Here is a 15,926-nt window from a genome sequence, read left to right on the forward strand (position 1 = left end):
GGCTCTCGCTGTCGGGGAATGGTCGGCGCTCGCTGTCGGGGAATGGTCGGCGCTCGCTGTCGGTGAATGGTAAGCGCTAGCTGTCGGGGAATGGTCGGCGCTAGCTGTCGGGGAATGGTCGGCGCTAGCTGTCGGGGAATGGTCGGCGCTCGCTGTCGGGGAATGGTCGGCGCTCGCTGTCGGGGAATGGTCGGCGCTCGCTGTCGGGGAATGGTCGGCGCTCGCTGTCGGGGAATGGTCGGCGCTCGCTGTCGGGGAATGGTCGGCGCTCGCTGTCGGGGAATGGTCGGCGCTAGCTGTCGGGGAATGGTCGGCGCTCGCTGTCGTGGAATGGTCGGTGCTCGCTGTCGGGGAATGGTCGGCGCTCGCTGTCGTGGAATGGTCGGTGCTCGCTGTCGGGGAATGGTCGGCGCTCGCTGTCGGGGAATGGTCGGCGCTCGCTGTCGGTGAATGGTCGGCGCTCGCTGTCGGGGAATTGTCGGCGCTCGCTGTCGGGGAATGGTCGGCGTTCGCTGTCGGGGAATGGTCGGCGCTCGCTGTCGGGGAATGGTCGGCGCTAGCTGTCGGGGAATGGTCGGCGCTCGCTGTTGGGGAATGGTCGGCGCTCGCTGTTGGGGAATTGTCGGCGCTCGCTGTCGGTGAATGGTAAGCGCTAGCTGTCGGGGAATGGTCGGCGCTAGCTGTCGGGGAATGGTCGGCGCTCGCTGTCGGGGAATGGTCGGCGCTCGCTGTCGGGGAATGGTCGGCGCTCGCTGTTGGGAAATTGTCGGCTCTCACTGTCGGTGAATGGTCAGCGCTAGCTGTCGGGGAATGGTCGGCGCTCGCTGTCAGGGAATGAAAACTTTCTTGTGAAAACATCTGCAGCTCAGATCTCTCCTGTGCTGATAGTTTGTTACAATGTATCACTGCAGGTATCATGTATCAGTCAGGATGAAGAGAAGTGACATGACTGTATCAAACCCTGTTAGCTGTTAGAAGCAGAGGGGTTTCCATTAACTGACAGCAAGCAGAGATCCTAGAAATGGTCACAAGAGCCGGTACTAAAGTATCAGAATGAGCCATTACAGTGATGATGCTGGGCGGTGATGGCGGCGCTGGCGCTGGATGGTGGTGGCAGCGCTGGCGGTCACGTACCAAGGCGTAGACGTCGTTCGCCTCCAGTAAGCTGCGGTGCTGCAGATCTCGGTACAGGACGATGAGGAGGAAGAGGAATCCCAGGAGGATGTGGCCCATGTTACTCATGACGTTATTGAACGAGCTGAGAGGGGAGATAAGCGGCGCCAATTAATATCTGCAGCTAAACTATCGCACAATGTAAACCCAATATGTTATGCAGGCATCTGGGAAAGCTGGGTGAGATCCACTACAGCAGCTGGGGGGTGACGTGCGGAGCTCACCTGAGGACCCCCAGAGGGTGTGCGCACAGGAAGTTATAGTAACAGATGTCCTGGTTCCCGGTAACATTCACCACCTGGTGAAATATGGAGAAAAGACGTCACATGACAACATGGAGGACAACGAGAAATGTGACCGGAGACCCCACTGCCCCTGTACAGGATAAATCTACCGGAAAAGTCTAGCAAATGTTCCCCTTTTTATTATCGGTAATGCACTATGCTCCAGTCACATCCAGAGCTGCGTGCACACTTCTGCTCATTTCTAGTGAACGCTCTGAACTTCCAGGTTCTGCACAGAATAGATGTAGAATAGGAAATACAGAATCATGCCGTCTCCTGCGAGGCGTTACAGCGGAGCGCTGCGCACCGCGGGGTCAGCGGATCCTTCTACGTACCGTCTGGTAGGTGATGACGAGCTGGATGACGGGCAGAGCGTAGAACACGGCGATGGTGATTATGTTCCTATGTGCGGAAGAGAAACAACATATAAGAATGGTGGAGGTGGAGGCCAGTGATCAGTGGTGGACCCTCGGTCCCCCGGACGCCACGGTCAGGAGTCAGTGGTGGACCCTCAGCCCCCCCCCCCCCCCAGAAGCCACGGTCAGTAGTGGACCCTCAGCCCCCCGGACGTCATTGTCAGTAGTCAGTGGTGGACCTTCAGCCCCTCGGACGCCACGGTCAGTAGTCAGTGGTGGACCCTCAGCCCCTCGGACGTTACTGTCAGTAGTCAGTGGTGGACCCTCAGCCCCTCGGACGTTACTGTCAGTAGTCAGTGGTGGACCCTCGGCCCCCGGATGTCACAGTCAGGAGTCAGTGGTGGACCCTCAGCCCTCCGGACGCCACGGTCAGTAGTCAGTGGTGGACCCTCGGCCCCCGGACGTCACTGTCAGGAGTCAGTGGTCGACCCTCTTCCACCTGGACGCCATGGTCAGGAGTCAGTGATGGACCCTCAACCCCTCGGACGCCACGGTCAGTAGTCAGTGGTGGACCCTCAGCCCCTCGGACGTTACTGTCAGTAGTCAGTGGTGGACCCTCAGCCCCTCGGACGTTACTGTCAGTAGTCAGTGGTGGACCCTCGGCCCCCGGATGTCACAGTCAGGAGTCAGTGGTGGACCCTCAGCCCTCCGGACGCCACGGTCAGTAGTCAGTGGTGAACCCTCGGCCCCCGGACGTCACTGTCAGGAGTCAGTGGTCGACCCTCTTCCACCTGGACGCCACAGTCAGGAGTCAGTGGTGGACCCTCGGCCCCCGTACGTCACAGTCAGGAGTCAGTGGTGGACCCTCGGCCCCCGGATGTCACTGTCAGGAGTCAGTGGTCGACCCTCTTCCACCTGGACGCCATGGTCAGGAGTCAGTGATGGACCCTCAACCCCCCGGACGCCACAGTCAGGAGTCAGTGGTGGACCCTCGGCCCACCGGACGCCGCTCACCAGAAGTAGATCTTGTACTTCTTACTGATGGTTCTCCGGTCCTTGATGGAGAGATCAGACACGTACAGGAAGGTCTGCAGGAAGAATGGTCACAAGTGATCACCAGGTACACGAGCGCTAAGAAGGCGACATGGCGGCCGCGGGGGTCCGCTGACTTCTACCTTTGCTTGGATGACATTTTTATCGCCCTCCATCTCTGGGATCCCATCAAAGTCGCTCTCCTCATCCATAGAGCTGTCGGAGTACACCCGCGGGCGAGGAATGGAGGGAAGCGACTTTCCTTTCCTCTGACGAGATTCATCTGAGGGGAGATCAAGAGATTTCAATCTACTGTTCCCTGTTATCAGCCATTTCTGCTGCTCTTACCTATGGCCCCGTAGCTGCTTCCTTCTGGTGTGCTGGTGGTGATGGGATGTGAAGCCGCCACCGTTCCCTCTCCTGTAAAGCAGCACAATAAGACCCTTAATATGGCGCCTTGTCACATGATCCCCCACTAATGATAAACACAAAATTGGGGGTGATCACTATCAATGCTCAGCAGCCGCAGCCGCACCTTCATCCGGGCTCCCATCAATGTTCATCAGACTTTTCTTCTGCATCCTGGAAAAGCAAACAACGTAAAATGTCACCGCAGTCCATGTACTACCCACAGTCACCACAGGAGGGAGCAGCTCCTCATCGCTAACATGTACTACCCACAGTCACCACAGGAGGGAGCAGCTCCGCATCGCTAACATGTACTACCCACAGTCACCACTAGAGGGAGCAGCTCCCACCTCAAACATGTACTACCCACAGTCACCACTGGAGGGAGCAGCTCCCATATCTAACATGTACTACCCACAGTCACCACTGGAGGGAGCAGCTCCTCATCGCTAACATGTACTACCCACAGTCACCACAGAAGGGAGCAGCTCCCCACCACTAACATGTACTACCCACAGTCACCACAGGAGGGAGCAGCTCCCCACCACTAACATGTACTACCCACAGTCACCACAGGAGGGAGCAGCTCCTCATCGCTAACATGTACTACCCACAGTCACCACAGGATGAAGCAGCTCCCCACCGCTAACACGTACTACCCACAGACACCACAGGAGGGAGAAACTCCCCACCGCTAACATGTACTACCCACAGTCACCACAGGAGGGAGCCGCTCCCACCTCTAACATGTACTACCCACAGTCACCACAGGAGGGAGCAGCTCCTCACCGCTAACATGTACTACCCACAGTCACCACAGGAGGGAGCAGCTCCACACCGCTAACATGTACTACCCACGGTCACCACAGGAGGGAGCAGCTCCTCATCGCTAACATGTACTACCCACAGTCACCACAGGAGGGAGCAGCTCCCCACCGCTAACATGTACTACCCACAGTCACCACAGGAAGGAGCAGCTCCTCATCGCTAACATGTACTACCCACAGTCACCACAGGAGGGAGCAGCTCCTCATCGCTAACATGTACTACCCACAGTCACCACAAGAGGGAGCAGTTCCTCACCGCTAACACGTACTACCCACAGTCACCACAGGAGGGAGCAACTCCCCACTGCTAACATGTACTACCCACAGTCACCACAGGAGGGAGCAGCTCCTCACCGCTAACATGTACTACCCACAGTCACCACAGGAGGGAGCAGCTCCACATCGCTAACATGTACTACCCACAGTCACCACAGGAGGGAGCAGCTCCCCACCGCTAACATGTACTACCCACAGTCACCACAGGAGGGAGCAGCTCCTCATCGCTAACATGTACTACCCAAAGTCACCACAGGAGGAAGCAGCTCCCCACCGCTAACATGTACTACCCACAGTCACCACAGGAGGGAGCAGCTCCACATCGCTAACATGTACTACCCACAGTCACCACAGGAGGGAGCAACTCCCCACTGCTAACATGTACTACCCACAGTCACCACAGGAGGGAGCAGCTCCTCGTCGCTAACATGTACTACCCACGGTCACCACAGGAGGGAGCAGCTCCTCATCGCTAACATGTACTACCCACAGTCACCACAGGAGGGAGCAGCTCCCCACCGCTAACATGTACTACCCACAGTCACCACAGGAGGGAGCAGCTCCTCATCGCTAACATGTACTACCCAAAGTCACCACAGGAGGAAGCAGCTCCCCACCGCTAACATGTACTACCCACAGTCACCACAGGAGGGAGGAGCTCCCCACCGCTAACATGTACTACCCACAGTCACCATAGAAGGGAGCAGCTTCCCACCGCTAACATGTACTACCCACAGTCACCACAGGAGGGAGCAGCTCCCCACCTCTAACATGTACTACCCACAGTCACCACAGGAGGGAGCAGCTCCCCACCGCTAACATGTACTACCCACAGTCACCACAGGAGGGAGCAGCTCCTCACCGCTAACATGTACTACCCACAGTCACCACAGGAGGGAGCAGCTCCTCACCGCTAACATGTACTACCCACAGTCACCACAGGAGGGAGCAGCTCCCCACCGCTAACATGTACTACCCACAGTCACCACAGGAGGGAGCAGCTCCTCACCGCTAACATGTACTAACCACAGTCACCACAGGAGGGAGCAGCTCCCATCTCTAACATGTACTACCCACAGTCACCATAGGAGGGAGCAGCTCCTCACCGCTAACATGTACTACCCACAGTCACCACAGGAGGGAGCAGCTCCTCACCGCTAACATGTACTACCCACAGTCACCACAGGAGGGAGCAGCTCCCATCTCTAACATGTACTACCCACAGTCACCACAGGAGGGAGCAGCTCCCCACCGCTAAAATGTACTACCCACAGTCACCACAGGAGGGAGCAACTCCCCACCGCTAACATGTACTACCCACAGTCACCACAGGAGGGAGCAGTTCCCATCTCTAACATGTACTACCCACAGTCACCACAGGAGGGAGCAGCTCCCATCTCTAACATGTACTAACCACAGTCACCACAGGAGGGAGCAGCTCCTCACCGCTAACATGTACTACCCACAGTCACCACAGGAGGGAGCAGCTCCCGTCTCTAACATGTACTACCCACAGTCACCACAGGAGGGAGCAGCTCCCCACCGCTAACATGTACTACCCACAGTCACCACAGGAGGGAGCAACTCCCCACCGCTTACATGTACTACCCACAGTCACCACAGGAGGGAGCAGTTCCCATCTCTAACATGTACTACCCACAGTCACCACAGGAGGGAGCAGCTTCCATCTCTAACATGTACTACCCACAGTCACCACAGGAGGAAGCAGCTCCTGATCGCTAACATGTACTAGCCATAGTCACCACAGGAGGGAGCAACTCCCCAACGCTAACATGTACTACCCACAGTCACCACAGGAGGGAGCAGTTCCCATCTCTAACATGTACTACCCACAGTCACCACAGGAGGGAGCAGCTCCCATCTCTAACATGTACTACCCAAAGTCACCACAGGAGGGAGCAGCTCCCCACCGCAAACATGTACTACCTATAGTCACCACAGGAGGGAGCAGCTCCTCGTCGCTAACATGTACTACCCACAGTCACCACAGGAGGGAGCAGCTCCTCATCGCTAACATGTACTACCCACAGTCACAACAGGAGGGAGCAGCTCCCGTCTCTAACATGTACTACCCACAGTCACCACAGGAGGGAGCAGCTCCCCACCGCTAACATGTACTACCCACAGTCACCACAGGAGGGAGCAACTCCCCACCGCTAACATGTACTACCCACAGTCACCACAGGAGGGAGCAGCTCCCCACCGCTAACATGTACTACCCACAGTCACCACAGGAGGGAGCAGCTCCTCACCGCTAACATGTACTACCCACAGTCACCACAGGAGGGAGCAGCTCCACACCGCTAACATGTACTACCCACGGTCACCACAGGAGGGAGCAACTCCTCATCGCTAACATGTACTACCCACAGTCACCACAGGAGGGAGCAGCTCCCCACCGCTAAGATGTACTACCGACAGTCACCACAGGAAGGAGCAGCTCCTCATCGCTAACATGTACTACCCACAGTCACCACAGGAGGGAGCAGCTCCTCATCGCTAACATGTACTACCCACAGTCACCACAAGAGGGAGCAGCTCCTCACCGCTAACACGTACTACCCACAGTCACCACAGGAGGGAGCAACTCCCCACTGCTAACATGTACTACCCACAGTCACCACAGGAGGGAGCAGCTCCTCATCGCTAACATGTACTACCCAAAGTCACCACAGGAGGAAGCAGCTCCCCACCGCTAACATGTACTACCCACAGTCACCATAGAAGGGAGCAGCTTCCCACCGCTAACATGTACTACCCACAGTCACCACAGGAGGGAGCAGCTCCCCACCTCTAACATGTACTACCCAAAGTCACCACAGGAGGAAGCAGCTCCCCACCGCTAACATGTACTACCCACAGTCACCACAGGAGGGAGCAGCTCCTCACCGCTAACATGTACTACCCACAGTCACCACAGGAGGGAGCAGCTCCCCACCTCTAACATGTACTACCCACAGTCACCAAAGGAGGGAGCAGCTCCTCACCGCTAACATGTACTACCCACAGTCACCACAGGAGGGAGCAGCTCCCATCTCTAACATGTACTACCCACAGTCACCATAGGAGGGAGCAGCTCCTCACCGCTAACATGTACTACCCACAGTCACCACAGGAGGGAGCAGCTCCTCACCGCTAACATGTACTACCCACAGTCACCACAGGAGGGAGCAGCTCCCATCTCTAACATGAACTACCCACAGTCACCACAGGAGGGAGCAGCTCCCCACCGCTAACATGTACTACCCACATTCACCACAGGAGGGAGCAGCTCCCATCTCTAACATGTACTACCCACAGTCACCACAGGAGGGAGCAGCTCCCCACCTCTAACATGTACTACCCACAGTCACCACAGGAGGGAGCAGCTCCCATCTCTAACATGTACTACCCACAGTCACCACAGGAGGGAGCAGCTCCTCATCGCTAACATGTACTACCCATAGTCACCACAGGAGGGAGCAGCTCCTCGTCGCTAACATGTACTACCCACAGTCACCACTAGAGGGAGCAGCTCCCATCTCTAACATGTACTACCCACAGTCACCACAGGAGGGAGCAGCTCCCCACCGCTAACATGTACTACCCACAGTCACCACAGGAGGGAGCAGCTCCTCACCTCTAACATGTACTACCCACAGTCACCACAGGAGGGAGCAACTCCCCACCGCTAACATGCACTACCCACAGTCACCACAGGAGGGAGCAGTTCCCATCTCTAACATGTACTACCCACAGTCACCACAGGAGGGAGCAGCTACCATCTCTAACATGTACTACCCACAGTCACCACAGGAGGGAGCAGCTCACCACCGCTAACATGTACTACCCATAGTCACCACAGGAGGGAGCAGCTCCTCGTCGCTAACATGTACTACCCACAGTCACCACAGGAGGGAGCAGCTCCCACCTCTAACATGTACTACTCACAGTCACCACATGAGGGAGCAGCTCCCCACCGCTAACATGTACTACCCACAGTCACCACAGGAAGGAGCAGCTCCTCATCGCTAACATGTACTACCCACAGTCACCATAGGAGGGAGCAGCTCCCACCTCTAACATGTACTACCCACAGTCACCACAGGAGGGAGCAGCTCCCACCTCTAACATGTACTACCCACAGTCACCACAGGAGGGAGCAGCTCCCTACCGGTAACATGTACTACCCACAGTCACCACAGGAGGGAGCAGCTCCTCTCCGCTAACATGTACTACCCACAGTCACCACAGGAAGGAGCAGCTCCTCACCGCTAACGTATCCTACTACCCACAGTCACCACAGGAGGGAGCAGCTCCTCACCGCTAACATGTACTACCCACAATCACCACAGGAGGGAGCCGCTCCCCACCTCTAACATGTACTACCCACAGTCACCACAGGTGGAAGCAGCTCCCCACCGCTAACAGGTACTAACCACAGTCACCACAGGAGGGAGCAGCTCCCATCTCTAACATGTACTAACCACAGTCACCACAGGAGGGAGCAGCTCCCATCTCTAACATGTACTAACCACAGTCACCACAGGAGGGAGCAGCTCCCATCTCTAACATGTACTAACCACAGTCACCACAGGAGGGAGCAGCTCCCCACCTCTAACATGTACTACCCACAGTCACCACAGGAGGGAGCAGCTCCTCACCGCTAACATGTACTACCCACAGTCACCACAGGAGGGAGCAGCTCCCCACCTCTAACATGTACTACCCACTGTCACCACAGGAGGGAGCAGCTCCCCACCGCTAACACGTACTACCCACAGTCACCACAGGAGGGAGCAGCTCCCCACCGCTAACATGTAGTACCCACAGTCACCACAGGAGGGAGCAGCTCCCCACCGCTAACATGTACTACCCACAGTCACCACAGGAGGGAGCAGCTCCTCACCGCTAACATGTACTACCCACAGTCACCACAGGAGGGAGCAGCTCCCCACCGCTAACATGTACTACCCACAGTCACCATAGAAGGGAGCAGCTCCCCACCTCTAACATGTACTACCCACAGTCACCACAGGAGGGAGCAGCTCCCCACCGCTAACATGTACTACCCACAGTCACCACAGGAGGGAGCAGCTCCTCACCGCTAACATGTACTACCCACAGTCACCACAGGAGGGAGCAGCTCCCCACCGCTAACATGTACTACCCACAGTCACCACAGGAGGGAGCAGCTCCCACCTCTAACATGTACTACCCACAGTCACCATAGAAGGGAGCAGCTCCCACCTCTAACATGTACTACCCACAGTCACCACAGGAGGGAGCAGCTCCTCACCGCTAACATGTACTACCCACAGTCACCACAGGAGGGAGCAGCTCCCCACCACTAACATGTACTACCCACAGTCAACACAGGAGGGAGCAGCTCCCACATCTAACATGTACTACCCACAGTCACCACAGGAGGGAGCAGCTCCTCACCGCTAACATGTACTACCCACAGTCACCACAAGAGGGAGCAGCTCCTCACCGCTAACATGTACTACCCACAGTCACCACAGGAGGGAGCAGCTCATCGCTAACATGTACTACCCACAGTCACCACAGGAGGGAGCAGCTCTCCACCTCTAACATGTACTACCCACAGTCGGGAGCAGCTCCCCACCGCTAACATGTACTACCCACAGTCACCACAGGAGGGAGCAGCTCTCCACCGCTAACATGTACTACCCACAGTCACCACAGGAGGGAGCAGCTCCCATCTCAAACATGTACTACCCACAGTCACCACAGGAGGGAGCAGCTCCCACCTCTAACATGTACTACCCACAGTCACCACAGGAGGGACAAGCTCCCATCTCAAACATGTACTACCCACAGTCATCACAGGAGGGAGCAGCTCCCACCTCTAACATGTACTACCCACAGTCACCACAGGAGGGAGCAGCTCCCATCTCAAACATGTACTACCCACAGTCACCACAGGAGGGAGCAGCTCCCACCTCTAACATGTACTACCCATAGTCACCACAGGAGGGAGCAGCTCCTCACCGCTAACATGTACTACCCACAGTCACCACAGGAGGGAGCAGCTCCACACCGCTAACATGTACTACCCACAGTCACCACAGGAGGGAGCAGCTCCTCACCGCTAACATGTACTACCCACAGTCACCACAGGAGGGAGCAGCTCCTCACCTCTAACATGTACTACCCACAGTCACCACAGGAGGGAGCAGCTCTTCATCGCTAACATGTACTACCCACAGTCACCACAGGAGGGAGCAGCTCCACACCGCTAACATGTACTACCCACAGTCACCACAGGAGGGAGCAGCTCCCCACCACTAACATGTACTACCCACAGTCAACACAGGAGGGAGCAGCTCCCACATCTAACATGTACTACCCACAGTCACCACAGGAGGGAGCAGCTCCTCACCTCTAACATGTACTACCCACAGTCACCACAGGAGGGAGCAGCTCTTCATCGCTAACATGTACTACCCACAGTCACCACAGGAGGGAGCAGCTCCACACCGCTAACATGTACTACCCACAGTCACCACAGGAGGGAGCAGCTCCCCACCACTAACATGTACTACCCACAGTCAACACAGGAGGGAGCAGCTCCCACATCTAACATGTACTACCCACAGTCACCACAGGAGGGAGCAGCTCCTCACCGCTAACATGTACTACCCACAGTCACCACAGGAGGGAGCAGCTCTCCACCTCTAACATGTACTACCCACAGTCGGGAGCAGCTCCCCACCGCTAACATGTACTACCCACAGTCACCACAGGAGGGAGCAGCTCTCCACCGCTAACATGTACTACCCACAGTCACCACAGGAGGGAGCAGCTCCCATCTCAAACATGTACTACCCACAGTCACCACAGGAGGGAGCAGCTCCCACCTCTAACATGTACTACCCACAGTCACCACAGGAGGGACAAGCTCCCATCTCAAACATGTACTACCCACAGTCATCACAGGAGGGAGCAGCTCCCACCTCTAACATGTACTACCCACAGTCACCACAGGAGGGAGCAGCTCCCATCTCAAACATGTACTACCCACAGTCACCACAGGAGGGAGCAGCTCCCACCTCTAACATGTACTACCCATAGTCACCACAGGAGGGAGCAGCTCCTCACCGCTAACATGTACTACCCACAGTCACCACAGGAGGGAGCAGCTCCACACCGCTAACATGTACTACCCACAGTCACCACAGGAAGGAGCAGCTCCCCACCACTAACATGTACTACCCACAGTCAACACAGGAGGGAGCAGCTCCCACATCTAACATGTACTACCCACAGTCACCACAGGAGGGAGCAGCTCCTCACCGCTAACATGTACTACCCACAGTCACCACAGGAGGGAGCAGCTCCTCACCTCTAACATGTACTACCCACAGTCACCACAGGAGGGAGCAGCTCTTCATCGCTAACATGTACTACCCACAGTCACCACAGGAGGGAGCAGCTCATCGCTAACATGTACTACCCACAGTCACCACAGGAGGGAGCAGCTCCCATCTCAAACATGTGCTACCCATAGTCACCACAAGAGGGAGCAGCTCCCACCTCTAACATGTACTACCCATAGTCACCACAGGAGAGAGCAGCTCCTCACCGCTAACATGTACTACCCACAGTCACCACAGGAGGGAGCAGCTCCACACCGCTAACATGTACTACCCACAGTCACCACAGGAGGGAGCAGCTCCCCACCACTAACATGTACTACCCACAGTCAACACAGGAGGGAGCAGCTCCCACATCTAACATGTACTACCCACAGTCACCACAGGAGGGAGCAGCTCCTCACCGCTAACATGTACTACCCACAGTCACCACAGGAGGGAGCAGCTCTCCACCTCTAACATGTACTACCCACAGTCGGGAGCAGCTCCCCACCGCTAACATGTACTACCCACAGTCACCACAGGAGGGACAAGCTCCCATCTCAAACATGTACTACGCACAGTCACCACAGGAGGGAGCAGCTCCCACCTCTAACATGTACTACCCACAGTCATCACAGGAGGGAGCAGCTCCCACCTCTAACATGTACTACCCACAGTCACCACAGGAGGGAGCAGCTCCCATCTCAAACATGTACTACCCACAGTCACCACAGGAGGGAGCAGCTCCCATCTCTAACATGTACTACCCACAGTCACCACAGGAGGGAGCAGCTCCCATCTCTAACATGTACTACCCACAGTTACCACAGGAGGGAGCAGCTCCCATCTCTAACATGTACTACCCACAGACACCACAGGAGGGAGCAGCTCCCATCTCTAACATGTACTACCCACAGTTACCACAGGAGGGAGCAGCTCCCATCTCTAACATGTACTACCCACAGTTACCACAGGAGGGAGCAGCTCCCATCTCTAACATGTACTACCCACAGACACCACTAGGGGAACCGACCTTAAATGGTGAATGAAAAACACTAGAAACGCCCCCAGATAGAAGATGAGGAAGAAGAGGAGGCACAGGAGGGTGGCGTGGATATAGACGGAATCTGGGGATCAGAAAATACAGCTGTTTCCTCCAGGTCACATGACTAGCTTTACACATGGTATATAGTATATACTGGGGCACGCACTGTCAATAGACGGTGTGATCGTCACCTCCATGTGCTTCACCCGCTTCAGATTCCAGGTGCGGTTACCTGTCCCTAAAAGAAAGTTTAAAAGAAAAGTTAATTGTGGCAGCAGTACCTGCATGTTAGTGAGGGGCACTCATTGTCTGACCACTAGGGGGCAGCACTGTTATGTATCTATAATGCCGCCATACTCTGCAGCCTCAGAGGAGTCCAGGCTGTTTATCTCACAGACCATTGTCTATGACATGCGACTGTAACAGACCCTCAGCTGTGAGAAGTACAAATGTAATCTGCAAAGTACTGATTCGCTGACAGCAGGCAGTGATCTGAAAATGATGCTAAATGAATCCACAATGTTGTGAGCAGCCGCAGTTCTCTTTTGTGACCAGCAGGAGGCGCCTCTTACCTATGACGGACTCAGGGACGGAGCCGCCGCAGGCGTAGTCCTCAGGCTTGATGACGAATACAGTGTAGAACTGACCTTTAGGGAAATCCTTCCTCTGAAGGGGAGGAAACAGCAAATTACCACCGGAGAATGAGGAAGAAATGGAGCTCGGACCCCCCAAGCTCTACCCCAAGGGGTCCGTCAGCTCATGTGCAGCCACCCAGAGGTCGGGGTTATGATTGGCCGAGGTGTCTGCTGAGATCCACCCTCTGATAAGCCGGGGGCATGTGAGCGGTTTCCCTTTAAGAAACTATCGATCCCTGGAAGAAACGTCATCCAATGGGGACAAAACAACAATCCTATAGAAAGTAAAGGAACATGGCAGCCATAGGTCAACCAGGATGGCATAGAGTAACCAAATAATACTGCCATATAGTGCCGCATAATACTGACAGTCAATGCCAAAGAAAATGGTTACTCCATATGTAAATAATACCACCATACAATGCCTCGATACTACTACATAGTGCCGGACAATACTGACACTCCCTGCCCAAATCTACCAGCGACGTCCAATTAATACCGCCAGCACAATGCCTCAATACTGCTATATGGTGCCAATATAATAAGGACGAAATGATTGGCATTATGTTGCCACTATATAGCAGCAGTATTATTAACACACTGTATAGCGGTATTATTTAGATATGAAATAACTATTCAATATCGGAATAATATCGTTATAAAGTTCCTTAATAAGACGGCTACTATATAGTGCCAACATAATACAATCTACGGCAAAATAAAACCGCCAATCAGTGTAGTAATAATACCGCCATGAGTTCTCCATACTGTATATAATTAGAAATGCATACACAGCTCACATAATGCCGCCATATTGTGCAATACAGGCATATACGGCTGAGCTAATGCCCTCATTAAATGTCTAAGATTACGGCTATCCAGTTTCCAAATAATACCGCCATTCAGTGCTGAATAATTGATTGTTCCGCTCCTGATTTTGTCTTACAAATACTGATGTAAAATACTGACCGTGTGAACGTGGCGTATCCGATACAGCACGTGACAATCAACATTTAGATAACGATGGGCATTAACCCCTTCTACCCTGCAGAACGCACCTGTATGGTGATGGCGGCTTTTTTGGTCATGGACTGATAGACGCCGTTGAACTCCACATTGTGGTCCAGATCATAGACGGGACACTGGAGAAGAGAGCAGACAAGACGTCACCCTGATGGGAAGGCTGAGACTTGTAGTGCGATCAGCACATCAGTGATGTATATTTCTATGGGGGATCCCTGGTATTGATCGTGGGGGTCTCCGGCTCTGCTGTATAGACCCCCTTCTCCGCTGCTGGTGATTAGATACATTGTATGTCTGGATGATGAGAGTGGTAGTCCTCTCCTCTCCTCTCCAGTTCTAGGTGCAGCTGTTTATTCGCCATCGTGCCAGCGAGACGGATAATGTATTGTGTCACTGACTTGTCACACTGCCATAGAAGAGGAATGTCCAGGGCGGGGTGATGGGGCAAAAGGCCACGGACCGGGCAGGGTCCTGCCAACCAACCCTTTATATGGGAGACCAGAATTAAAGGAGTCCTCCAGGATCGGGAAAAAAACAGGTGAACTCTTGAGGACAATATCAGCGACGCGCGCTCGGCACTTTTTGTCTAATTTCGGAGAACCCCTTTAATTTTGCTTTTTGGGGGTCAAGGAAAGGGATAAATTGGAGTATTAGACATTTGGGTGTCTTAATTTTTTTCTCCATTAATGATGCAGCTCACGTCACTCTATTGTCCCTGTTATCAGCCACTGAGTACTTTTATATATATATATAATTATTACAGGATTTGTCTGCATCTTTCTCCAGAGCCGGCGAGAACTCACTGTAATATCCTGGACGGACACCACGGTGCAGGGGAACGTCTCGGACGACTTCACCTTGATGACCACAGAGTCCACCCCTTCTGGGAACGAGTACAGGAAATACTACACGGGAGAGAAAGGGTTAAAGGTCGCTGCCTATTTGCTGTGCACTTAGGGTTTTCGATGTCGCTGCTGCTATGTGTGTACAACACCCGGCCGTCACCCACTGTGGCTGCGTCACCATCCCAAAAAGCAAACACCACTCGCTGATAACGGGAGGTACCTGGGGCTGCGACGGCGAAGCGCTGAAATTAAGGGGTACGTCCGTCCTGGAAGAAAATGAGGCAATCATGCGTCACACGGGGTCGTAATACTCGTAGAAATGTATTGCCCCATTGGGTACATTTTGGGCAATTTTGACCCCATGCAAAAAAAAAAAAAGTAATAAAAAAAAAATTACTTACTGAAGTTCAAAGTCGGACAGTCGTCTGACTATGAGCTCATATTGGACACTAGAGGGCGCCATGGAGGCGATGTCTATGTACAGGAGCTGCACTGAGGTCGGGGTCGGGCCCTCGGGGTCGGTGGGGCACAGAGTGCGGCTCACATCCTGGTAGGTGTACGTTCTCTGGTAGCTAGTGAGATATACAGAGAGAAAATGGTTTAACATTTATGTTTCCAAGAAATCAGAATTTTACATGCA

General features: G+C 54.4%; 1 protein-coding gene across 2 annotated transcripts in view; it reads right to left on the reverse strand.

Moving 5' to 3' along the window:
- SIDT1 (SID1 transmembrane family member 1) overlaps nucleotides 1–15,926 on the reverse strand; it is a 294,206-nt gene that overhangs the window by 172,692 nt on the left and 105,588 nt on the right. For both annotated transcript variants that reach the window (XM_073668654.1, XM_073668653.1), the window contains exons 4-17: nucleotides 15,688–15,858; nucleotides 15,507–15,552; nucleotides 15,245–15,346; nucleotides 14,477–14,560; nucleotides 13,356–13,449; nucleotides 12,950–13,021; nucleotides 12,772–12,865; nucleotides 3,381–3,427; nucleotides 3,194–3,265; nucleotides 2,989–3,128; nucleotides 2,828–2,901; nucleotides 1,793–1,859; nucleotides 1,398–1,471; nucleotides 1,135–1,258 (exon numbers count right to left, since the gene is read on the reverse strand). In XM_073668654.1, coding sequence (XP_073524755.1) covers nucleotides 1,135–1,258; nucleotides 1,398–1,471; nucleotides 1,793–1,859; nucleotides 2,828–2,901; nucleotides 2,989–3,128; nucleotides 3,194–3,265; nucleotides 3,381–3,427; nucleotides 12,772–12,865; nucleotides 12,950–13,021; nucleotides 13,356–13,449; nucleotides 14,477–14,560; nucleotides 15,245–15,346; nucleotides 15,507–15,552; nucleotides 15,688–15,858 — 1,261 coding nt within the window. The remainder of the gene's footprint in view (nucleotides 1–1,134; nucleotides 1,259–1,397; nucleotides 1,472–1,792; nucleotides 1,860–2,827; nucleotides 2,902–2,988; nucleotides 3,129–3,193; nucleotides 3,266–3,380; nucleotides 3,428–12,771; nucleotides 12,866–12,949; nucleotides 13,022–13,355; nucleotides 13,450–14,476; nucleotides 14,561–15,244; nucleotides 15,347–15,506; nucleotides 15,553–15,687; nucleotides 15,859–15,926) is intronic.

This window comes from Phyllobates terribilis, unplaced genomic scaffold, assembly GCF_046119375.1.
Source record: "Phyllobates terribilis strain yellow unplaced genomic scaffold, ASM4611937v1 Scaffold_2__4_contigs__length_985480577, whole genome shotgun sequence".
Lineage (NCBI taxonomy): Eukaryota > Metazoa > Chordata > Amphibia > Anura > Dendrobatidae > Phyllobates > Phyllobates terribilis.